Here is a 24898-nt window from a genome sequence, read left to right on the forward strand (position 1 = left end):
GTACTGTCATGCCAGGTAACTTGCCATCTTTGTCCTTCATCCTGAAATAGGATGCTTCTAGTTTCTCTATTTATATTAGAAGGTCTGTTTCTTCAACAGTCTTTCCTTATTAAAAATGAATTCTGCCTGGTCAACGATTTCTAGCCCAGTTTGCAATCCTACCAAAGCTCTCTTTCTTTGGGTGGGCTGATGCTGTTTGAGCCACCAGACGCATTGTTGCCATTGATTACTCATTGCTTTAGTGCAATTTGGAAATAAAGTGGAGATCCAAAAATGTTGAATTCTTCAGGGTGAGGATGTATAAGTAGTAGTGACCCGTAGGTGAATTTTGGTTTGTATATATTGTAATGCTTCTCAGAACCAGGCACATCTAATTGCTGGCTTTTCATTCTCAGGAATGCAGGATCACCAAGTTGTATATCATTACTGTCTCTGTCAGTGATCCAAGTATTTTAATTGTGCCTTCACCTCTTCATGGATTTTCTTTTTCTACTCACAACAGCTTTTTTAAAAACATAATTTTATAACAGATGGAGCATTCAATGGATAATTTGTATCTCAATACCTTTCTTAAACCTTCACTAATCACAATTGATGGTCATGCAATGTTCATTCAAAAGATTATTGATCAGTGTTCTCTGAATTTGAGAGGGGAAATATTCTGCTGCTTTCTAACATAAGTCCTTAGTAGGCTCATTAGTTTGACTTTGAAGCAGCTCACGTCTTGGTTTTTTAAAAAAGGAGGAGTTCTCAGCAGACAGAGTTCTCCCTCTCAAGGGGAATCTGGATCAAAACTTATGAGAAAATATTATTCTCTTGCTCTAGCCTCTGCAAGGCACCAAATTGCAGGTAGATATCACAATCATTTGTTGACTTTTTTCTCTCAACGACAATCTTACCTTTCTTTCATTTATCATTAATTTTCATCAAAACATTTTCCCACAAATGAGGTCCCTGTCTTCAGCCACTGGACAATTCCTATTGTTGGTAGCAGTGTGGGACATGCCAGGGCTTCCCTTTACATTCATTTGCAATCACTGAGGGTCAGACTAAATAAGTACGGAGAAGAGGGCCATCTTTTCCACTAAGCAACAAAACAATTGCAATAGCCCCACTTTAGTGAGGTGTAAAAAAAGAATAATCCTTTTTGGTAATTCACACAAGGATAATTGTATCAATCCCTAGGGAATTCTTGCAATTAGGTTCTATTTTATAGGTATAGTCTCTTGTTTTGGAGTATTACATGCCTGTGGGACCCTTTGCTGTATGAATAGCTCTGGTTTAGGGACTAGCAGGTTTGACATTCAACAAAGAAATTGTGGTGAAGAAAGGAAGAGTTGGCTTCGAGTTTCTGTATTGTCTCCTATTTCCTAATCCACCACAAAAGTGTAGCAATTTATCTAATGGAAACTTGCCTTTAAATATTCTCATGTCAGCTTGCAAAACATATCGCTGAAGATTGTAGACCAGCTTTTCAATCCTTTTGAAAGCAGATGCTTTAGTTGTTCATTCGAACTTTCTATAAACCTATTAACTTGATAGTGATAAGAAATACAATAAATTCATTGAATGTGATGCTTCTTGGGCCCTTGTTGTACTGTGTGGGTAGTGAAATGTTTGCTTTAATTTGATGAAATATAACTAGGTGGGCAAAACTGATGTAGAATGCTTTTTTGTTGTTGTTAGTGTTCTTTTTTAAAATTGTAGGTCCTAAGGGAAAAGAGGCTACTTGCTGGTAAATAAAATGTATCCCTCCTGTGCTTTGCCTGATAACATGTTCCTGTATGTATCATTTCCCTTTCAAGATGGAACTTCTTTGAGCTTTGCACTCCTGTTGGAGTGCTTTGCTTTTCTTCTCTTCTCTCTTCTCTCTTCTTCCTTTCCTTTCATTTCCTTTCTCCTTTCCTTTCCTTTGCCCCAAGTCAGACTCTTGCACTGTCACCTTGGCTGGAGTGTAATGGCATGATCTCAGCTCACTGCAACCTTTCCGCCTCCCACCTTCAAGTGATTCTCCTGCCTCAGCCTCCCATGTAGTTGGGATTATAGGCGCCCGCCACCATGTCCGGATAATTTTTTGAATTTTAGTAGAGACGGGGTTTCACTACGTTGGTCAGGCTGGTCTCAAACTCCTGACCCCGTGATCTACCCACCTCAGCCTCCCAAAGTGCTGGGATAACAGGCGTGAGCTACCACGCCCGGCCAGATTGCTTTTCTGACGTCACCCATGGCATGATGGGTATTTCCAGTCTTTATGTTCTTCAGTTATTTGGGTTATCTCAATGCCCAGTAACAAACAAGTAACTGTTTTCCAGGAGTACAGCAGAGAGCAGCATTTGGTAATGCTCTAGTCCCCCAGTTCAAAGTTGGAGAGTAGCAGTCATGGACTTCCGCTGGAGAGTTCACACAGCTTGAATATGGGGAGCCAATAGTCATATCATTTTAGCATGATGATTGTGTGTTCCCAGTGGAACCACTGCCTCCTGCAGTCATAAGAAGGCTGTTGTTTGGGTTCCCAATCAAATACATCCTTTTCCGCAGTGATTTGATGTATTGGGACCAGCAGTGTTCATAACTCAGGGATATGATTTCTCCAAAAGTCAAATAGACCCCCTGGGCACTGAGCCTCTTAGTTAGTCTGAGGGTTAGTAATTTGTTTTTGGTGGTCTGTGGTATGTTATGGGTTATTCCAGCACATATTATCTCCCCAAAACTTCCACAGTCTGTGCATGGCCCCTCGATTTTAGCAATCATCTCCAATTAGAGATATGCTTTATACGCTTAATTACTTTTTTCTTAGCTTGATCTTCAGTTTCAGAAATAATCATGTCATCAATATAATCTATAATTAGTATATTGTCCAATTGTATTAGATTTCACTAACAGTTAGTGAAAATACATGGGAGAGGCTGGGCATGGTGGCTCATACCTGTAATCTCAGCACTTTGGGAGGCTAAGGTAGGTTGATCACGTGAGGTCAGGAGTTCGAGACCAGCCGAACCAATGTAGTGAAACCCCGTCTCTACTAAAAATACAAAAAATTTAGCCAGGTGTGGTGGCATGTGCCTGTAGTCCCAGCTACTAGGGAGGCTGAGACAGGAGAACAGCTTGAACCCAGGAGGCAGAGGTTGCACTGAGTCGAGATCATGCCACTGCATTCCAGCTTGGGTGACAGAGCGAGACTCTGTCTCAAAAAAAAAGAAAAAAGGAAAGAAAGAAAAGAAAGAAAGAAAGAGAAAGAAAGAAAGAAAGAAAGAAAGAAAGAAAATACATGGGAGAGTTGAAATATTTTTGAGGTAGTACAGTAAACACATGAGGGTGATCATTCTACATCAGAGAAAATTGTTGGCTCACCTTGGTGACTGATATGGAGAGAGGCGAATTAGCCAGATTAATTACAGATCAGTTACCAGTTGTCTTTACTTTGTTGTATCAGTAGAAGAGTCTGGACCAGGTAGGGCGTTGGTAAGGCTGTTGGGGACACAGTTTTGCTCTTCCTCTACTCTATTGTGCAGTGAACTGCCATGCCATGAACAGGTCAGCCTTTCTTACTGAGCACGCCAGGCTATTGTACATGGTGTTTGTGTACACTAACACATGTGCATCTAGTATTTCCCTAGTTAGGGCTGTCGTCTCTTATTGTTTGTTGATATTGTTTCAGATTTACTATTTGAGTTGGCTTAGGCAACTCTCAAGGCCCCCAGTTTCCATGTCCAATTAATACTGAACAAAACCAAATCTACAAGTTATTTTTTTAATCTTACCCAGTAGGGGGAGGAATTTCCTTTTAGAGATTATATCCATACCAGTTATATTTTCCGATAACAGAAATACCAGTATTCCATGCATTTTATCATATATTCTGATATTAATCAGAGTTTAATTTGCATTCTTTCCACAGTCACATCCCCATGTCTCCCTAAATGAATTCTGTTACCCCAAACAGCTCTTTACCAGGGCTAGACAGTAATATACAGTGTGCCCTTGCATCGAATAGAAGTAAAAGAAGTTGAACAATAAGAACACAAAGACACAGGGAGGGGAACATCACACGCTGGGACTTGTCGGGGGTTGGGGGGCTAGGGGAGGGGTAGTATTAGGAGAAATACCTAATGTAGATGATGGGTTGATGGACGCAACAAACCATCATGGCACATGCATACCTATGTAACAAACCTGCACGTTCTGCACATGTATCCCAGAACTCAAAGTGTATATATGTGTGTGTGTGTGTGTGTGTGTGTGTGTGTGTGTGTGTGTAAACAAGTAAAAGAAGAGTTTCTTCTCCATCCCAGGCCACTTTCACATTTGTGAAAGGCCTTAGGTTCCACAGCTAGATGGGATTCAAACGCTAAGCAAGGCTCTCATGATCCAAACTGGCAAGGCTTACAAATCTACAGGTGACGATAGGAAAAGAAAACAATAGAGAAACAGTCTAGAAGTGAGACTGTTTGTAATAGTCAAAGGCTGTCTCCAGCAAGGGGTCTGGAGGAGCTGGTTTGGGCTCCAAGTTTTCTTCCTTTCTCCAAGAGTTGTACCAGGACATTCTTGAATCAGAACCACAAATATATGTACAGAATCCATTGGAACTAAAGAGTCAAAAATGGAATCTAATCTTTCTGCCTACATCGGAATTTTCTTGTTACATAACTAGAAAGGACAGAACCCTGTAAGAGTTTATACTGAGATGCACATCACCAATTTCAATGTTATCAACGACAAAACTGACACAAACTGCAAATCCTCAGACCCAAAGTCACAAAGAAACACCACTAATCATTACGGTTCACAGCATATGCCAGGGAGATGCCTTTATTATTTTAATAAAATGTATCAGGCTAATTCAGCCCTGATAAAGTTAACTCTTACAGCACTTGCAGATATAAATTAATTTTTTAAAAAATCTCCATTTATGTTACATAGAGATAAAGTTCCAGTGGAATTTTATATTAGATGTTTAATGGTTTATCAAAAATTTAAGTATTTATGCTTAAAAATTATTTTTGTATAAATACTAATTTTAATAACTTGATTCAGAAGAAAATATTTCTAACCCCTAGAACCTTATGATCACAGGAAATAAAGCATAAACATTTTAATGATTGTAAGTCATTGTGGGATAAATTTTCAGAGGCTTTCATGTGTATGAATATTGTTATAGTCTCCCATTTAAATGGCAGTTTGGCTGGATAGAAAATTCTGAGTTTAAAGTTTCTTTTTCTTCACAACTTAAGAAAAATATTTCTCCATTGCTTTTTGCATTCAGTATTCTGACGGGGTAAGAAGCAGACTGCTCTGAAAATAATCTGATTTGTATATTTGAATTTGAAACTATGCATATTTGGCTTTGGAACATAATTCTGAAACAAAACATTTGAAAAGGAACCCCTGGAATTTAAAACCAAAATAGAATTGTCAAAAAAATACACCTTAGGCTCCCGAAATCACTAGGCTAAAGGGAAATGCCAAGCTGGGAACTGCTAAGACAAACCTGCCTCCCATTCTATTCAAAGTCACCCCTCTGGGCCCGGTGTGGTGGCTCACATCTGTAATCCTGTCACTATGGGAGGCCGAGGCAGGTGGATTACCTGAGGTCAGGAGTTCGAGACCAGCCTGACCAAGATGGCGAAACCCCGTTTCTACTAAACACAAAACATTAGCCAGGCATGGTGGCACATGCCTGTAATCCCAGCAACTTGGGAGGTTGAGGCAAGAGAATCACTTGAACCCGGGAGGCAGAGGTTGCAGTAAGCTGAGATCGCACCATTGCACTCCAGCTTGGGCAACAAGAGCGAAACTTCATTTCAAATAAACAAAGCCACCCCTCTGCTCACTGAGATAAATGCATATGTGATTTCCTCTTTTGGAGAGGCTAATCAGAAACTCAAAATAATGCAGCCATTTGTCTCTTATCTACCTATGATCTGGAAGCCCCCTCCCTTTCTGGATGGAACCAGTGTTCATCTTACATATGTTAATTGATGCCTCATGTCTCCCTAAAATGTATAAAACCAGGCTGTGCTCTGACTCTCTTGGGCACAGGTCATCATGACCTTCTGAGGCTGTGTCGTGGGTGTGTGTCCTCAACCTTGGCAAAATAAACTTTCTAAATTAACTGAGACCTGTCTCAAATTTTCAGGGTTCACAGAATAAATAAGCCTAAAGGCTCTTAAACTGTTTTCAATACTTTAAAATTGTTTTCAGTAATTATAATGTGTAGGTTGTGTTGTGTTTTTAGCACTATTGCATGTACATTGTGAAATCAAGCAAATTAGCAATTATGTTTGTATCTTTGGGAAGTGAGATAGTCAGTGTGAGAGAATGAAGAAACATAAGACAGGTGAGATTAAGCCTTGCAGTTCTTAACTTGAATCAGAAATGTCCATTTGAAGTCATGATTTTTTTTTTTTTGAGATGGAGTTTCACTCTTGTTGCCCAGGCTGGAGTGCAGTGGTGCGATTTCGGCTCACCGCAATCTCCACCTCCCGAGTTCAAGTGATTCTCCTGCCTCAGCCTACCAAGTAACTGGGATTACAGGCGTGCACCACCATGCCTGGCTAATTGTTTCTTGTATTACTAAACATACATGGTAGGTTTTTAAAAAGTTATTTCCTACCTCTTTCTACTGAAAAGGCCTGGAAGCAAGATTCAATTCAATTGCAAAGAATGGTTCTAGTTCCCAAATTGTGGTTTCTAAATATGTTTCCACTAAAAGGAACCAAGTCTCCTTGGATAAATGTAGGTCTGGAACAGGAAAGCAATGAAGTTACCAAAGACTATAAAGAGTACATGAAAAGAATGCAAAAGCCAATTTGAAGTGCTCTTAGTGACAAAGAGGATAATTTGAGCATCAATAAGAACAGCATTAGATTATAACATTGAATATATTTAAATTCATGAATTCAAAGAACACTAAATGACAACTAATCGGTCATCTTGGAGGGTGCTTGGAAACCTCATTTTAAAAACTAAAATAAAAGAATGAATCAATCATTATTCAGTATTCCTATACAAACTATACCTCAGGGTAGCCAAATAAATTTCTCCTTAAAGAAGTATGCCAGCTAATACATGAAGAAAGAATGGTGGAATTAGTATTTCGCTGTTTTGTAATGTAATGAAATAATGGATTTAAGGAATGATCATCAATGACTACTATAAATAATACAAATAAATAAATACAAACAAAGAGGCAGCCAGTCATTCCACCAGAACAGAAGAACACAGCATATAGGAAGTAGCCAAAAAACAAAACAAAACAAAAATTGGATCTGAATTTTATCAAGCCTCTAGGTCTTATTAAGTGTTGCCAAGACATTCGGGGGATAGAGTGACATGATAAATAAATTTCTGGGAATGCAATAATCAGCAGAATCTAGAGGGTGGGAAACTAGAGAGAGAAAGTGATTTTTTTTTTTTTTTTTTTTTCAGACAGTGTCTTACTCTGTTATCCAGGCTCCCGGGCTCAAGCAATCATCTGGCCTCAGCCTCCTGAGTGACTGAGACTACAGGCATGTGCCACCATGCCTGGCTAATTGTTTATTGTATTTTTCATAGAGACAGGGTCTCACTATGTTACTCCTGGCCTCAAGTAGTCCTCCTGCCTCAGCCTCCCAAAGAGCTGGGATTATAGGTGGTGTGAGCCACCACACCCAGCTATGATACGATTTTTAAAACAAATAGAGCACAAGGAGAGAAAGTGAGGACCTTGCATATTTTCAAAATATTTCATAATAAAAAGATTTTTGAAAAATAAAAAGCAAAACTTTGGTGCTCTCAAATAAAGACAAAAAATGTTAACATACAGGTGGATTCAGATTTTGTGATCCTGATGTTGTATAATTAGGGTTTTCTTATAAAGAAAAAGAATACAAAATTAAGAATTCAATGTTAGGTACAAAGTCTAAGATGGTGCTCAGGCAAGTGAGGGCGACTGAAGGTCAAGTTTTGTTAGTTTCATGGTAAATCCACCTCCGTGATCACAGCTTTGCAGCTCCTGACTCTCTGGTACCTGCATACCACTCTAGCTTTAACTCTGCTGGGCACCCCATAAGTCCACTCTCTGATCATCCCCACACTGGCTTCCTCCCATTCTTCCAATGTATCTTAGTCCCTTCCACCCCTTGGTTCACACTGTTCTGCCCAGAAACTTCTCTTCACTCCCACAATTCTTGGAATTGTTCTTTTCCTCCCTGTTTTGGATATATTCGTTGCTGTTTCCTCTGTTTCTTAGAGAAATGGATGTGAGAATGAAAAGTGGTACTACTCCTCATTCATTTTCCTTCTACAAAATAATTGTCTCTCAATTTGTATATATTTCTTTTTAACAAAGTAAAACTTCTTATGCACATAGATTCATCGGATTGAAAAAATGAGAGTTTCTTAAAGGTAGAAAACCAGGAATACATTGGTAAATTCATGAAGCTAGAAAGTAGCTAATCAAAACTCTTATGACAACTTCTGGGGTTGATTAAGAATAGCCATAATTCTTTGTAACAAATCCCCTCAAGAGGTGGAATCTATTCCCTTACTCCTTGGCCCTGTTCTGGCCTTGAGACTTGCTTTGATCAATAGAAGGTGACAGAAGTGACTCTGCACACATTCCGAGAGTAGGCCTTCTACGATGCTGCTACCTATGAACAAGTCCAAGTTAGCCTCATGGAAAACGAAAAACATGTGAAGAGGGGTCCCTGCCTTCCCTGACATCCCGGTCCACCCCAGTGAAGCCCACAGAGGTGAGGAAACCCAGCTGATACCATGTGGTTCTGAGACCAGCTTATCAGCTGATTCCTACCCAAATTGCCAACCCACAAAATCATGAGCAAATAAATGGTTGCTGTTATAACTAGTTGGTTTGTTACACAGAAACAGCTAATCGATATGCCTTCTTAATCTCAATTATCTAAAAAAGATCTCCCTCCTCACTGATTCATAGCTAAGTGGTTCTCCAAGGAATACTATTATGAACAATACACATTTCTTTCTTTTGTGCATCACGTGAAAATGGTCAGAATCAAAATGGAGTCACTAATATTAAAAAACAAACAAAAGACTCTAGCAAATACAGCTGGGAAGGCCATGAAAGGAGGGTTCTAATATTGTACACCTGAAAGCCAAAACTACCAAGACTGCAAAAACCACAAACTTGAACAAAGCCCACTGCAACTGAACACAAAGCATACTCTGCAAGGACCTCTGAACAACTGCCTGTCCAACCTCACACTAACACTTTCATGACCGATCTTTGTAGCCAAGGCTAATTATTTCAAAGCAATTAGATAATCCTCATTTTTTCCTTGAAAAATTTTTATCTTCCTTTATTTCCCCAAATATACACATACTTTCCTCTGGCGTGCATATTCCCATTGCAGTGCTCTATTCCCAGAGAAATATTTTTCTTTTAGGGACCCTCTCTCTGTTATTTAGCTTGACGGTCAATAAGGATTTACTATTTCAACAATACTAGCCCTGCATGTCATCCAGTATACACTGGGAAAATAAGGTGCCCCATGTGCACATCCAGGAGACTTTGTGGCCACCAGGTGATGAGGCATGCGTGTATTTATGTATCTATTTCTGGGACAGAGTCTCTCTCTGTCGCCCAGGCTGGAGTGCAGTGGCACGATCTTGGCTCACTGCAATCTCTCCCTGCCAGATTCAAGTGATTCTCAGGCCTCCCAAGCAGCTGGGACCACAGCTATGTGCCAGCATGCCTGGCTAATTTTCAGATTTTAGCAGAGACAGGGTTTCACCATGTTGGCCAGGCTGGTCTCAAACCCTGGAGCTCTAGTGATCCACCTTCCTGGGCCTCCCAAAGTGCTGGGATTACAGGCGTGAGCCACCATGCCCGGCCTATGCATGTATTATGAATGTTGAAGTAGATAATTTAACAAACATCAATGAAGTGTAAGATCTTTCACTCATAGGTGCAAAATATCATGCCAATTGCCTTCTATGAGCTGTCATAAGCCACAGCCTAGAGGTTCAAGTCCATTTCAATTTTCAACCAAACCCACCTCATAAACAAGAATGCAAAGAAGACAGAAAAACCCACTACCCGCAAGCCGAAGCTGACGCTGTGACGTGGCCCTGGCCTGTCACGGCGTGTTACAGCATGGCCCAGGCCTGTATCATGTTCCCTAGATTGCTGACTACCAACTAGTTACAGCTGACTCTAATCAGCCCAGGATTTGACCATCTCTGCATTGAACCTGGAATTGCAACTTTTAAAATGGAAACACTGCTTCTTACCTCTCCTCCCTAGACTCCATTTCACAGAGGAAAGCATCACGGGGAAAGAAAGTCGCTGTTTCTTCTTCCTACTTTGCTTTTGTCTCTTTCTTTTCTCTCTCTCTTCTCTCTCTTTTTCGTTCTTTCTCTTTTTTTGAGATAGGGTCTCACTCTCTCGCCCCGGCTGGAGTGCAGTGGCACAATCTCAGCTCACTGCAACCTCCGCCTCCCAGGTTCAAGCAATTCTCCTGTCTCAGTCTCCCAAGTAGCTGGGATGACAGACATGTGCCACCGTGCCTGACTGATTTTTGTAGTTTTAGTAGCGAGGGTTTCACTGTGTTGACCAGTCTTCTTTCCCTCCCTCCCCCAACTCTTCTTTCCTTCCTTTCTCTCTCCCTGCCTACTTTCCAACTTTTGGGGGTGTTGAATTTGTTGAGTCATGGTGAACAAGCAGAAACTCCAATGATACTGTTAACGAACAGAGAACTTTGCACAACGTTGCGGTGATTAATAATTCATTCATACAATCCTTAATCTCACAAAAGCCTGGAATGGATTTTCTGTTTGCTTATGGCAGGAAAGCTACTGTGGCCAGGCTCCAGCTCCTCCCACTGTAGATAACACCAGTCTTCATAAGCAGCACATAGCCTGGCCAGTAGCTCACGCCTGTAATCCCAGCACTTTGGAAGGCCGAGGTGGGTGGATCACCTGAGGTCAGGAGTTTGAGACCAGCCTGTCTCTACTAACAATATAAAAATTACCTGGAAGTCGCAGTGGGCGCCTGTAATCCCAGCTACTCGGGAGGCTGACGCAGGAGAATTGCTTGAACCCAGGAGACAGAGATTGCAGTGAGCCGAGATCGCACCACTGCACTCTAGCATCGGTGACACAGCAAGACTGTCTCAAAAACAACAACAAAAAGCAGGACGTGAGACTTCTACCTGCTCACTCAGAATCATTTCTGCACCAACCATGGCCACCTTTGTGGAGCTCAGTACCAAAGCCAAGATGCCCATTGTGGGCCTGGGCACTTGGAAGGTAAATATGCAAATCTTTGCACAGCCTTCTTCTCTGGAGGGGCGTTTGGGTGTTTTCTCTTTCTGCATTCAGCCAGGAAAGCCTGGAGTTTGGGCAGGGTTTTGGAGAGGTGAGATTCAGTCCTGGAGCCGGGACTCCGGTTGCTTTCTTTTCTCAGAGCTGATTCAGGCTGGAAAGCTCCAAGGATGGCTTTCCCAGCAGCGCTGAGAGCTTCTCTAGCAAGTATCAAAGTTCAAGGAGCTGTTGGACCTAAAATTGTTTTCCAGGGCAGTTTCTCTCTCTGGCTCTAGGACACTTAATTGGGCTCAACATTTCCCCAGAGTCTTGGCTGTGGCTTTGTTGTGGGCTGGGTGGTTGCGGAGAGGATGCAAAGCCCCAAGTCCCTGGCATCCCTTTGCAGATCAGGGTGTGGGACTTGGGCTAGCAGAATCCATATGACCTGGGAGCTTGTTAGGAATGCAGAACTGGCCGGGTGTGGTGGCTCATGTCTGTAATCCCAGCACTTTGGGAGACCCAGACAGGAGGATTGCTTGAGCCCAAGAGTTGGAGACCAGTCTGGGCAAGATGGTAAGACCCCATTTCTACAAAAAATAAATAAATTAGCTAGGCATGGTGGGACACACCTGTAGTCCCAGTCACTTGGGAGGCTGAGGTGGAGATTGAGTGTTGAGCCTGAGAGGTCAAGGCTGCAGTGAGCAGTGATTGGGCCACTGCCCTCCAGTTTTGGCAACAGAGTGAGATCCAAGAAAGAAAGAGAGAAAGAGAGAGAGAGAAAACGCAGAGTCTCAGACTCCACCCCAGGCTACCTAATGGGCATGGGCACTTTAACAAGATCCCTAGGTGGTTCCTGTACACACTGAAATCTGCAACGTGCTGGGGCTGCCGAGAGCCTGGGCTGGGAGTCCTGGGCTCCACCCGGCTGTGTTAATGTCAGCTGGCAAAACGTCATAAGGCACATCCAGGACTCAGTGAGGCAGGTTCCTGAGCCTCTCTTAGGCTAAGTTTGAAGTTGTTCCATCACCACCTCACTCTGCCTTCTTTGCCATTTCCATCCATGATAGCACTACCCTAACTACTGATCAGAAGCAGTCTTTGGAATTCCTCTTCTCTCCTGTGCCTTGTGGCTAATGTCCCTGCGGGGTCTTCTGCCTACGGCGCTCTTTCCTTCTGTGCACCCTGATTTTTCCCCTCTCTTGTGCCGAGCTGGAGGGTAGGACACTCTGTTGCCACACTGGGTCATTCTCAGGATACGTTCTAGGTGTATCTGGACGAACAGATCACTTCCAGCTTGATTCATGCATAGCGTCTCTTGCTTGAATAGCAAGATTTGCCCAAAATCAGAGCTTCAATCCTATATAAATGGAACAAATAATCACTTCCAGAATTTCAGGGAATCTGCCCACCCTGGGTAAGTTCACCAGACAGTTTCACAATTTTGGAATTGAATGCAAGAATTACGAAAGGAGCCTCTTCAACACGTGGAGATGATAGATAAAGGATTATGAACTTGGCAGTGGAGGTGAAGGAAGTGTAGCATAGCAGTTGGAGGCACAGGGGTGTTTCTGGATGCCTGGCAGCAGCCGGTTTCTTGTCCAGGTGGTAGGGCAGCTGTGCATCTCTGTTTTGTGTTCATTTCAATGTTTGTTATCTCACAATAGAAGAGGTTTAAAAGACTATTCCGTGAGAGATCAAGTTTTAAGTGCTTTTTGCCCCCATCATTGGCTTGGTTAGGTTAGAACAAATATGTGATAATTCTATTGCCTTTCTTTTCTTTTTTTTCCTTTTTTTTCTTTCCTTCCCTTCTTTCTCTCCCTCCCTCTCATTCTCCCTCCCTCCCTCTTTCTTCTTATAGGAATGGAAAACAAACTCTATTCCTATAAGGTTTTCTGTTTCTCCTTTTTTTCTGAAAGGATCCTTGTATAATGAACGGCCTCTACTGAGCCTTCCTGTGTGTCAGGTGATGTGCTTAACTTAACATTCATTGCAGCGTGTCATCACCACAAAGGCCTCATGAGGCTGGCGCTATTATTTTTTCCATTTTGCAGACAAGGTTGACAGAGATTGAGTCACCTGCTTAGGCCCACACAGCCAGTAAGTATTGGAATCCGGATTGATGCTGTAATGACCATTATCCAGATCCTTATCACCGTTTGGGGATATTGTCTGAAAATCCCTCTGGGTTATTTAGAGTCAAGCTTTCATCTGGGTCTTCAGAAAGTTGCAGTGGAGCCATCTGCACTCCCCGACACACCTGAAGACATTTCAGGACTAACCTGGATGAAAGGGGAACTGACTTTAACTAGGACAGGACATAAGGACATAATCATAAAATTAATTCACTTTCCTCCTTTTCTTTTGAAAACTTTTCTAAAGTGTGTATCCTCCTGGATATCCCCTGGCCAAGGAGACCCCAGTGAGGCCTTGGTTTGGAGAAACTGGGCCATGTGGGGCAGCCTGTTGAAGGTGGTCTGGGTATAAGATACTATGTTGGTTGCTGACTGTGGTGTAATTCCAGCTACTCCGGAGGTGGGAGGATTGCTTGAACCTGGGAATGTGAGGCCAGCCTGCGCAACATGGCAAGGCCCCATCACTTAAAAAAAAAAATAATACGTGTGTGATGGGCTTTTCTTTTGCCTTTCAGTCTCCTCTCGGCAAAGTGAAAGAAGCAGTGAAGGTGGCCATTGATGCAGGATATCGTCACATTGACTGTGCCTATGTCTATCAGAATGAACATGAGGTGGGGGAAGCCATCCAAGAGAAGATCCAAGAGCAGGCTGTGAAGCGGGAGGACCTGTTCATCGTCAGCAAGGTGCACGTGGCGCATTGGGTGGGAGGCCTTCACTTGAGGGCAGGCAGAAGTGTCTGGGTCGGGTCAGCAGCCAGAACTCTGTCAGCCTTTTCTACATGTAGCCCTTTTCATCCCTGCCTTGATAACATCCGTGGATACAATTCTATCCATACTCCAAGCCGCTATTGATATTTGAACATGTCGTTGCTGCGCCACCTGCCTGCGGGTTGGTTTTCCCACAGTGGGCTTGTCTCCATGGAGCCCTGCACTGCCCTGGGCCTCCCTGTTCCCCATCAGAGGGATCCACCATCTGCCCAGAGGCAGTCAGAGGCCAAGGGTGCAGGCAGGGCTTGATGTGTGGCCTCCCTGTCAGCACTGTGGTCTCAGCAACTGTGACCCGAGGTTGTCAGCCAGAGGGCATTTTGGAAACAGTAGGAGCATTTATCTATTGTCACATATGATTTTCTTCATTAAGTCTATTGAAAGGTGAGGTACACAATGTTATAAAAAAGAAGAGGATGTTGGGTGTGAGGGGGTTTAGAATCACTGGATTTACATTATACACAACTTGCTGAGAAAACACTAGTTCTAGGTACGTGGAAATTGCATACATCTGGTGGGACAAATAGACCCCACTGTGTAGCAGCCACGTGTGGATAAAGCCCTTATAAAGTTATCACTTGGGGCCTGACAGGCTTGATAAGGGACCTATCAGATAGGTCAGATAAAGGACCATCTTTTCCCGAAGGCCTAGGAATGCTTGACATTTAAAAGTTACACACAAGTCCCCCTCTCAGAGAGCCCACAGTTGAGGACGAGACTGAGACAGGTAAACACATTTCAAATCTGTGGCCACATTTACTTAAATGATCTGAGAGACATATAGAGTACTAGGAGAGTTGAAAAAGTAAATTGCTTTCAACACTTAAGACATGTCATTGACGTGCTGAGCCCTGGTGATCTTCCACACTGTGTTGTGGACTTTAATCAGCTTTGTTATAAATGGCCTGTGCCAGGTTAGCTCAGGGTGCAAATCAAAAGGCAGGGACAATGGGTATAACGTGGCCCTTCCTTCTCCAAATATTAACAGCCTATTGCTACACTCTTGCAGTTGTGGCCCACTTTCTTTGAGAGACCGCTTGTGAGGAAAGCCTTTGAGAAGACCCTCAAGGACCTGAAGCTGAGCTATCTGGACCTCTATCTTATTCACTGGCCACAGGGATTCAAGGTTTGAGCGACTCCCTTTCTCAGCCTCTAGATTCTGAGCAGCTGCCGGAAAATAGTAGCTGTACCAAGGCTAGGGGTGGTGTGGACTGGGGCAGGAGACCTTGTAGTTCATAATTGGGAGTGTCAGGTGGTCAGGAAGATACCTTGGAGCAGAAAGACGCTGGCGTGGAAGGGAGGCTGAGGCCATGTGTGCTGCTGAGGTGGCCACATGCCTGCGTTTTCTTGCAGTTATGTCTGAGAGAAGCCATGATTTCTGGCAGCCCAGACAAGTTGCACCTGCCCTATCACCTTTGTCTTGATTTTGCACCCCAGAGTTGCCCTCCCAGCAAATCCCTTGGATTAGACTTGCATAACTATATTCCAGGGCCTAATTATATTCTTAAGCAAAGCACACCCCGGGAGTGGCATCTTGGAGAAAAGCCCAAGTGCGGTGATGCTGGAAGGAAGCCAGTAGTCATCGCGGCTCCCATTGCCTGGGGCTCTGCTCTAGCTGCTCCTGAGGGGTGGGAGAGACAAATTTCCAGCTCTCTCCCCTCCTGACCAGCGGGAGTGCTGATGGCCTGCCATCCCTTATTCCATGTCTCTTCTAGAGGCTGTAAGGATAGAAGCTGGCCAATATCTTCCCCAGAAAACCACACCCTGGAGATCTAATCCTTATCCAGTGATACTGAAATGAAAGTTTTCCCTTGGGTGTACACAGGATCTAGGTGTATGTCCATGGTGAATGTCCATGAGGTGAATGTCCATGGTGATAAAGGTGGCTTCTGGAATGTACTAACAGCAGATCTGAACATCAATCCAGTGGTTTCTAAAATATATGGATTAATATGCCATAGTAGAGATAGAGATTTTATTTTATATTTTATTTTTTATTTATTTATATATTTTTTGAGACGGAATCTCGCTCTGTCGCCCAGGCTGGAGTGCAGTGGCCGGATCTCAGCTCACTGCAAGCTCTGCCTCCCGGGTCTACGCCATTCTCCTGCCTCAGCCTCCCCAGTAGCTGGGACTACAGGCGCCCACCACCTCGCCCGGCTAGTTTTTTGTATTTTTTTAGTAGATACGGGGTTTCACCGTGTTAGCCAGGCTAGTCTCAATCTCCTGACCTCGTGATCCGCCCATCTCGGCCTCCCAAAGTGCTGGGATTACAGGCTTGAGCCACCGCGCCCGGCCGATATAGAGATTTTATTTAAACTCACCTTCTTGTAGTATGTACTATACAGAGCCTGAAAAACTGGTATGCACATGTGGTATTTAGCAAGAGTTAGGACCCTGAAACCTTGTTTAACAGAACCAAGTGTCCTGATAAAGATTCCAGTAAACTTTTCATTCTGTATTTACAGTCTGGAGATGACTTTTACCCCAAAGATGATAAAGGTAATGCCATCGGTGGAAAAGCAACGTTCTTGGATGCCTGGGAGGTAGGTTCCAGCTTCCTCTAAGTGTGCTGGGAGAGAAATCTTCAGTTATCCATGAGACTTCCCATTGACATGAAAGAGGCCGTGTGCCTGATGCTTTCTAATTTCATCATTGTGATTCTCTAGCTCTTCTAATATCTTCCTCATCACCTTTGGCTTTTGGGTGCATCTGATACTATTTAGATTTCAAGTCTAGAACTGAGTCTTCAAATAAGACTGAAAATACAATGTACCCCACTTTGGGGAATATACACGCTGTTCTCAAACCAGAGCGAGCCATTTGGAACAGGAGGTTTGGGCCTGGGTTTGCTCATAGCAGCTGAGTAACCTAGGGTCAGTTTGTAACGTTTTTAGGGCTCAGTTTTCTCTTCTTAAAAAAGAAGTCTTATAACACATACTACTACTATGTATTTTTGAGGGTGTGATAAAGATTAAGATGGTTTACATGCCAGGAACATTAGTCACAGTAGCCATTTAATCATCTAAACCTATAAGGCAGGGTTAACATCCCCCTTTATAAATAATGACATTTGAAGCCTAGATTGATTGGTGACTTGCGCAGGTCATGTCACAATGTGTGTGGCAGAGCTGGGATTGGACCCAGACTCATCTGAATCACAAGTCCAACCACCAAAGCCATCAGCGTGGTGCTTGGCAGGCAGTGAACACACATCCAGAAATCAGGGAGCCTGAGTGCCCTGCTTCCCAGATCACATCATGACCTGTTTCACATCATTCACATTCAAAGTGAATTAAGGGATCAGTGTTTTCTCTGATCATTTTTTATTATACCATTCTATCCTTTTGCAAATGCTAGTAGAGAACGAAGTGGAAGAATGAGTTATAAATGATCAGTGGCATCTGACTCCAAGAGTTAATGGTGTCATAGTGGCAGCTGTCTGTGTAGGGGTACATGTAGTTGCGAGTTTGTATTGTGTTTTACAAGGGAAAATATATTAAGCCTCACCTTTCTGAAATGCTTAGAATTGACAAGATTCAATTAAATGTAGCTTTTTCTGTGTATTGTTGGTTCAAAAACATTAATCCACAAAACACAGCATTCTTTTTTAAAGACAGAGTCTCACTTTGTCGCCCAGGCTGGAGTGCAGTGGCTTCATCTTGGCTCACTGCAACATCCCACTCTCGAGTTAAAGCCATTCTCCTCCCTTAGCCTCCTGAGTAGCTGAGACTACACATGCATACCACCATGCTCGGCTAACTTTTATATTTTTAGTAGAGACAGGGTTTCACCATTTTAGCCAGACTGGTCTCGAACTCTTGACCTCAGGGGATCCACCCATCTCAGCTTCCCAAAGTGCTCAGATTACAGGTGTGAGCCACCGCAACTGGCAGTTTGGGTTACATTTGATCAGTTTTTTTGCCTTAGCTCCTATGATGATACTAAGTATGGCAAGTATGTAAGTATAGCCTGTGTCTCACAGTGCTATGTTTTCTGAATGAATACGAGAATGACTGTTAAATAAAACATTTGAAAGGCATGAAAAGATATCGGTGATCAAGGTCAGAGGCTCTGATTTGAAATGAGCAGGCTTGAATATGAAAGCGCTGGATGTTTCTGTAGACCCACAGCCAGTTCAGTAGAAACCTCATTGACCACCCTGAAGCAGACGGGAGGAAAAAGTATAAAGAAGTCAAGTGGGAAGACAGGCAAACTAACCTGACCTATGATGTACAATAGCTTTTAAATTATCTAATTGCTCAATCAGAAGTTTTGGGGAACTTTATGATTTCATAGCTTTTAAACTCTACTACCCAATTGAATAACTTCGTCTACGCTAGTGGTTCTCAATGTCGGCTGAGCATTAGAATCACCTGAGGAGTTTACAAATCCCAATGTCTAGGCTACAACTCAGATAAAATCTGTAAGAAACTCTGGGGGATGAAATCTAGCCACCGATATTACTTTTTTTTTTTTTTTTAAATTTAGACAGAGTCTTGTTCTGTTGCCTAGTCTGCAGTATAATGGCAAGATAATAGCTGAGTGCAGCCTCGGACTCCTGGGCTCAAGCAATTCCCCCAAGTAGCTGGGATCAGAGGCACATGCCACCACATCCAGCTAATTAAAAACAATTTTCTCGTAGAGACAGAGTCTTGCTATGTTGCCCAGGATGGTCTGGAACACCTGGCCTCAAGCAATCCTCCTGTCTCAGCCTCTGATAATGTGTATCAGAAAGATATATATTATTAGTATGTATTATAAGACTTTTTTTCAGAAGAGAATACTAAGGCCTACAAGAGTTAAAAACTTACCCTAGGTTGCTGAAACCCAGGCCCAAACCCCCTGTTCCAATCCTATCCCAAAGTGCTGAGATTACAGTCATGAGCCACTGCATCCACCGGTAGTTTTTAAACTTCCCTGGTGATTCCAAGTTGCAGCCAAAGTTGAGAAGGGCTGGATTAAGAGTTCCCTGAACATGTCATGTTCATCCCTGCCTCTGAGCTTTGCTATTGCCTTCCTGTCTCATAGGCTCATATTTTTCCCCTCTTATCTCTCTCTCTCTCTCTTTTTTTTTTTTTTTTTTTTTCTGAGGTGCAGTTTAAACTCTACCTGGAGGTCTGCCCTGACAGCTGCAGGCTGTGTGAATCTCTTCCTTCTCTTTCCTTTCTGACTCTGTCTATGCCACGGTCATGGTTGATGGTTCCACAGAAGGGAACCCTAGCACTTTAATTGGACTATAAGAATCCCAGAAGAAGGAAGCACATTGTATACTTTTACATCCTGACAACTTCTGGAACATGTAATAGATGGCTAATAAATACATGTTGCATTGGAGGCTGCTGCTAACATATATGATATCTTTGGGCAAGTTTGGAAAATGCCCAATATAGGCTAAAAGTTATACAAAGATTCCCTTCCTTGGGGGTCCCTGTAGTTTCTGTACCGGGAAGCATGGCTGGATATGCAGACGGTGGGTCAGGTTTCAGCCCCACACAACCCCTTGCCCAGGTGCACCTGCCAGGGCATAATCTATGTGCATGACCTTCCTGCAAACCCAAGCATGGTTGGTGTGGGAGAAAGTGACTCAGGACCCACTAGTGAGGCTTCTCCACATGCTGCAGCCTCTTCCTGACTAACACAGCTTGCCTAGGTTTGGGTGTACAACGCACACAGCAGTAGCTAACCGCTGTCATTTGGATTCATTAAAAATAAAATCATCTCATAAGCTTGCAAATGTTCATTTTTTATTTTTTTATTTTTTGCATTACAAAACTTTCATATTTCCCCTGTGTACAGAAGTATATTTTGAGTGTGTTTCTTTACGTGTAAGGTGAGAGTGGCAAGAATATAAATCTTTACCTGTTACTCCTACTTTTTCTTGGGCTGGGGAGGGGCAGTAGGGCTGGAACCAATCACTGATGGGCACCCAGGCCCTGGACTGAAATTTCCTGTGAATGCTTCGGCTAACCCTGTTGTGGTGGATCCTTTAGCAATTTCTGTCCCAGGGAGGACTGAGGCAAGCCGGGGTCCCTATAGTCCCTCTGGGGCTGCCCAAAAGGTCTTCCTTTCTATGACAGGCCATGGAGGAGCTGGTGGATGAGGGGCTGGTGAAAGCCCTTGGCATCTCCAATTTCAACCACTTCCAGATTGAGAAGCTCTTGAACAAACCTGGACTGAAATATAAACCAGTGACTAACCAGGTAAATTCTGTTTAGTATAAGGGTAAATAAAGGTCTTGCCCTATTACTTCTTATACGTTGGGAGGAACGTTCAATGCTATACCCTGAGTCTCATCTCAGGGGTCAGTGATCAGGACACTTTCGGGAGGTGTGAGGCTGATCTCATGGGTGTGTTAGCAAGAATCTCAGTGGGTAGGTGTTTGGCCTTTGCTTGGTGGTCTTTGGGTGTCTGTGTAGAACTCCCTATGAACAACTCAAAAAGCCAGAGAGCTTTCCCCATGATGAGGAGTGTTTGCTGTTGCAGGTTGAGTGTCACCCGTACCTCACGCAGGAGAAACTGATCCAGTACTGCCACTCCAAGGGCATCACCGTTACGGCCTACAGCCCCCTGGGCTCTCCGGATAGACCTTGGTGAGGCTTCCAAGCAGTGGATCCTTCTCTTGATAATCTTAAAAACATTATTTTATGTTTGGTAAATATTGGTATGAGACCATAAGTCACTCTAAAGAAAAACATGTGTAAAGTAATGCGTTTAGTACAACCAAATGGGATGACAGTGGGAACAAATGGGAATTGAAAAGCAACAACAACAGCAACAACAAAAACATGGGCGACGTGTTTGACCCTCTGGGAATATTTCCAGTTCAGCCACCCAAGCATGAACCAGGCTTTGCAACATACTGAGGCTTCAGAGCCCGGGGGAAGGACCCAAGCTTCCAGATCCTCCTGCCTGTCTCCCAGATGGAGAGGCTCTGATGATCAGTCTTGAGACCCTCATTGGAGTGGTGTCCATCTGTACATGGTAGCCATGGTGATTGTTCACATCAGCATCTTTCTGCCTCTAGGGCCAAGCCAGAGGACCCTTCCCTGCTGGAGGAGCCCAAGATTAAGGAGATTGCTGCAAAGCACAAGAAAACCGCAGCCCAGGTGCCATATTTTTATTTTTCTTGTTATCCAGCAACTATTTCTTCTAGTCTCATGTTTCATTTCTTGTGTTGTCCTCAACTAACTCCTTAAAGGGGAAGAACACAGGAGCTGAAGCCATCTATAGTGTTTCTTCGAAGTCTGTTGGAACCTCAAGAAACACAAGAGCTGTCACTGAAACAAAGATAGCTTCTGCCTCACAGCTTCCTGTTAAGTCCTACAGCCAAGTCGCAAAGCATGGCTTTGGAGTCTAGGGATATGGGTACAGACGCCAACTCTACCTCTGATCAGCCTTATGACCCCAAACTGCTTTCTTTATTCCTGAAAAATGAAGATCACAGAATTGTCCCTAAGGTGAAGGGAGAGATGAGGCGAGGGGCTGGCACAAATCTAATAGCTGCGAAGGGCTCAGTCAGTATCAGCGATTGTACCTGAAGCCACAGTGAGCTGCAGGGATGTTTTATTCTTCCTTTCCATAAAAGGAAGGGTCCTTGTAGCTGAGTGGAAACATCATGTCCCCTTTCCGCACAGGTTCTGATCCGTTTCCATATCCAGAGGAATGTGATTGTGATCCCCAAGTCTGTGACACCGGCACGCATTGTTGAGAACATTCAGGTAAGATCCCGGCTGGTTGGCCCTGGTACTTCTCCGTGGGGTGGGGCAGAGGCAGACCCTCTCACCAGGATTCTCAGCTCATTCCTGCACTGTCTTTGGTCCCCTCCGTTCCCACTACCCTATCATTTTCCAGTCTAGGGTGCTAGGCTCAGTATACCTGAGATGAATGATCCATGGGCTGAGGACATGCTGGGGACGGTGCCTGCTGAAGCCTTGTCAGGTCTGAGCACAGCTGTGCCTCACACCACTGAGAAGACCCTCAGTTGCCCCTGAGCAGCTAAGCCCTGGGCCACCACATAAGCAGACTGTCCTGGCCTCCCTGCTCGTTTCCGGCAGCAGAGGAGGTGTGAACTGTCCTTGGAGAACTGTCTTCTAGAAGGGCGCATCATGGAGCACAGGGCCTGTGCACACCTGGGGCTTAGTGCCTGTGAACCTGGTCTCCCTCCCCTAGAACACTGAGCACTACAAATACTGCGGTCTGTGTGTAGGACTTAATTTAGAGAAAAATTTATACCCCGTGGATATAATGGGAAAAACACCTGTGACCAGTTTGTGCTGCTAGAACTCCCTGCTAGAATGAGCGGCAGTCTCCAGTCACAGCAGTAACTGCCTTACTGATGATGTCCTGGAACTCCTATCTTTCCAGGTCTTTGACTTTAAATTGAGTGATGAGGAGATGGCAACCATCCTCAGCTTCAACAGAAACTGGAGGGCCTGTAACGTGTTGCAGTAAGTGGCATGGAGTTAACTAGGAGCATTGCCAGGAGTTTTTCTAAACTGGTAGAGGGTTAGTTGGAAGAATTAGAAGGCTGCTGGGACTGCTTGTGTCTTCAAATACAATTTTGGGGCAGTTCTGAAACTAAAATTGGGGTACCTGGGAATCACTGCGAGGGACACATCTCTAATTGCTGCTCATTGTCTGAACTTCTGGATGTAGAGCTAGAATTGTAACAGAAGGTGTGTTGTCAATAGGTAGAAGGTGAGCATTCATTTATTCCTACATTCAATAAATATCTAGTGGTCCTCTATGTGCCAGGCATCTTCTAGGTGCTTGGGTTATCATACTATGCAAAGCTGCTGCCTCCACGTGCTTAGGGAGGGAGGGAAGAAGACAGAACAGAAATAAATCAAATCAAAATACATGTGACAGACAGTAACAAATGCTAGACAGAAAAATAAAGTAGGGCAAAGTGGATAGGAAGTGGTGGGTGGTAGTGGGACGGATCCTTTATACAGGGTGGGTCAAGGGAGGCTTTGCTGTGAAGGATATGCCATATGCATATTTGGGGGAAGAGCATTCTTGGCATTGATAACAGCAGGTGCCAAGGCCCTGAGGTGGGATTGTGTTTAGAGCATTCAAGCAAGAAGGCCGGGGAGGCTAGATTAAATAATCTCCAAATGCCTCTTAAAGGAGGTGGTGGTAACTCTACTTTAAATGTCAGATAAATGGTTGAAAGAAAGTTTTCACTCTGGCTAGGTGGGAATCCTAAATCATCTCTTTACAATCAATACTTTCTGATTAATGTATCTAATTAAATATATCAAAGAGAGTTGTCTGGCATTTATTACTTCGAGGTCTGTAATTCAATGCCAATTTGAATTTCTTCCAATATTTCTATAGCCAAAATGATTTTTCAGCTTTTAAAAATGGTTTCAGTATCTCAAGCACAGCTTGCTTGTCATGATATTCCATATCTATCCTGCCCACCTTTAGTATCACAGAAGCCTTTCCTCATCTTATAATGGCTTATTTTTATCAGTGTTTAACAAAGTAGCAGCTGCTTAGTGTAAAAAGGCAGGGTGAACATAAAATGGGACTCTCCCCCAAACTGAACGGCTGACCTTCCAATGAACATCATATCCAGTGGAGGCAATGGGTTGGTGGCTCAGGAGTAAGTGCACCTGGCCTCAGATCCAACACTAACCCTGGTTTCTTAGCTGTGTGACGTTGGGTAAATTTCCTAGTTTTTCTTAGTTGGTTTCTTTACCTATAAAGTAGGATGATAATATGAGTAGCAGCTAACATCCATTGAACCTTCGCTGAGAATGTGCCAGGGTCCTGAGCCCTTTGCCAGTGCTATTATCTCATTTAATATTCACAACAATCCCCAAGCTGTCAATTCTGCTGTTGTTTCCCACCTCAGCATGTTGTGACAGTGGATTGGGACAAGACTTGTCAGTTGCCTCACCTGACACCAGGCTAACCATGAGTTGTCATTCCGAGTTGTTTCCCGTGCCCTGGTCACTGTCTGTCCTCCTTCCTAGCAAAGCCCTCGTATCAGTTTGAGGGAAGATCAAGGTGTGAGCACCCTTCTTGTGTTCTTGCAGGGAGGAGGCTGAGAGAGCGCAGATATGATAGAGTCCACCAGAGAAGAATGCCTTCTCAAAGAGAGTTTTTGCTGTGATGGAACACAGTTTCTCTCTCTTTTTGTTTCTGCAGATCCTCTCATTTGGAGGACTACCCCTTCCATGCAGAATATTGAGGTTGAATCTCCTGGTGACATTACACAGGGGATTCTCTTTCTTCGCTGAAGTGTGACTATCTCCACTCACGTCCTATTTTAGCCAAGCTTATCTGAGATCACAGTGAACTTCGTCCTGCTGTAGACCAGAATCGAGGTGCTGTTTTACACATGTATTTCTGTATGTGCAACGAGGATCAGAATATCACAGAAAAACATGGCTTGAATAAGCAGAGGACAATTTTTTTCCACTTCTCTGATCTGAAAAAATATTTGTTAAGCACAAGAAATTCTGCCAACACTGAGGATGTAAAGATCAATAATAAACAATAATGATGGTAACCAAGATGGATTGAGAGTGGACTATGTTCCCACACAATGTGAAGTGTTTTCCTGTGGGGGAAGTCACTGAATCATCAAAATAACCCCACTGTGGTAGGTACTCTTAACATCTTAGGAGGGAGAGAGGAGGAACTTGTCAATGCCACCCAGGTAATAAGTGATTGAACAAAGTTTGAAAGGCAGGCAGGCTCTGGGAGAGCTCACAGCGATCGATGGTC

At 43.5% G+C, this 24898-nt stretch overlaps 1 protein-coding gene and 1 long non-coding RNA gene across 3 annotated transcripts in view; one reads left to right on the forward strand and one right to left on the reverse strand.

The window, feature by feature from the left end:
* LOC135970248 (uncharacterized) overlaps positions 1–24898 on the reverse strand; it is a 163222-nt gene that overhangs the window by 39051 nt on the left and 99273 nt on the right. The window lies entirely within an intron of this gene.
* On the forward strand, positions 10890–24684 carry LOC135970246 (aldo-keto reductase family 1 member B10). Of its 2 annotated transcripts, XM_065542577.2 has the most exons (10): positions 10890–11265; positions 13907–14074; positions 15165–15281; positions 16624–16701; positions 20236–20358; positions 20642–20748; positions 21183–21264; positions 21793–21876; positions 22523–22605; positions 24317–24684. In XM_065542577.2, exons 1-10 carry the CDS (start codon positions 11200–11202, stop codon positions 24357–24359), a joined length of 951 nt encoding a protein of 316 aa, XP_065398649.1. In that variant the 5' UTR covers positions 10890–11199; the 3' UTR covers positions 24360–24684. The 2 variants fall into 2 exon arrangements, 1 of the variants encoding a protein (XP_065398649.1); XR_012432871.1 differs by lacking the exon at positions 20642–20748.

The sequence above is a fragment of the Macaca fascicularis genome, chromosome 3 (assembly GCF_037993035.2).
Source record: "Macaca fascicularis isolate 582-1 chromosome 3, T2T-MFA8v1.1".
Taxonomy (NCBI): Eukaryota; Metazoa; Chordata; class Mammalia; order Primates; family Cercopithecidae; genus Macaca; species Macaca fascicularis.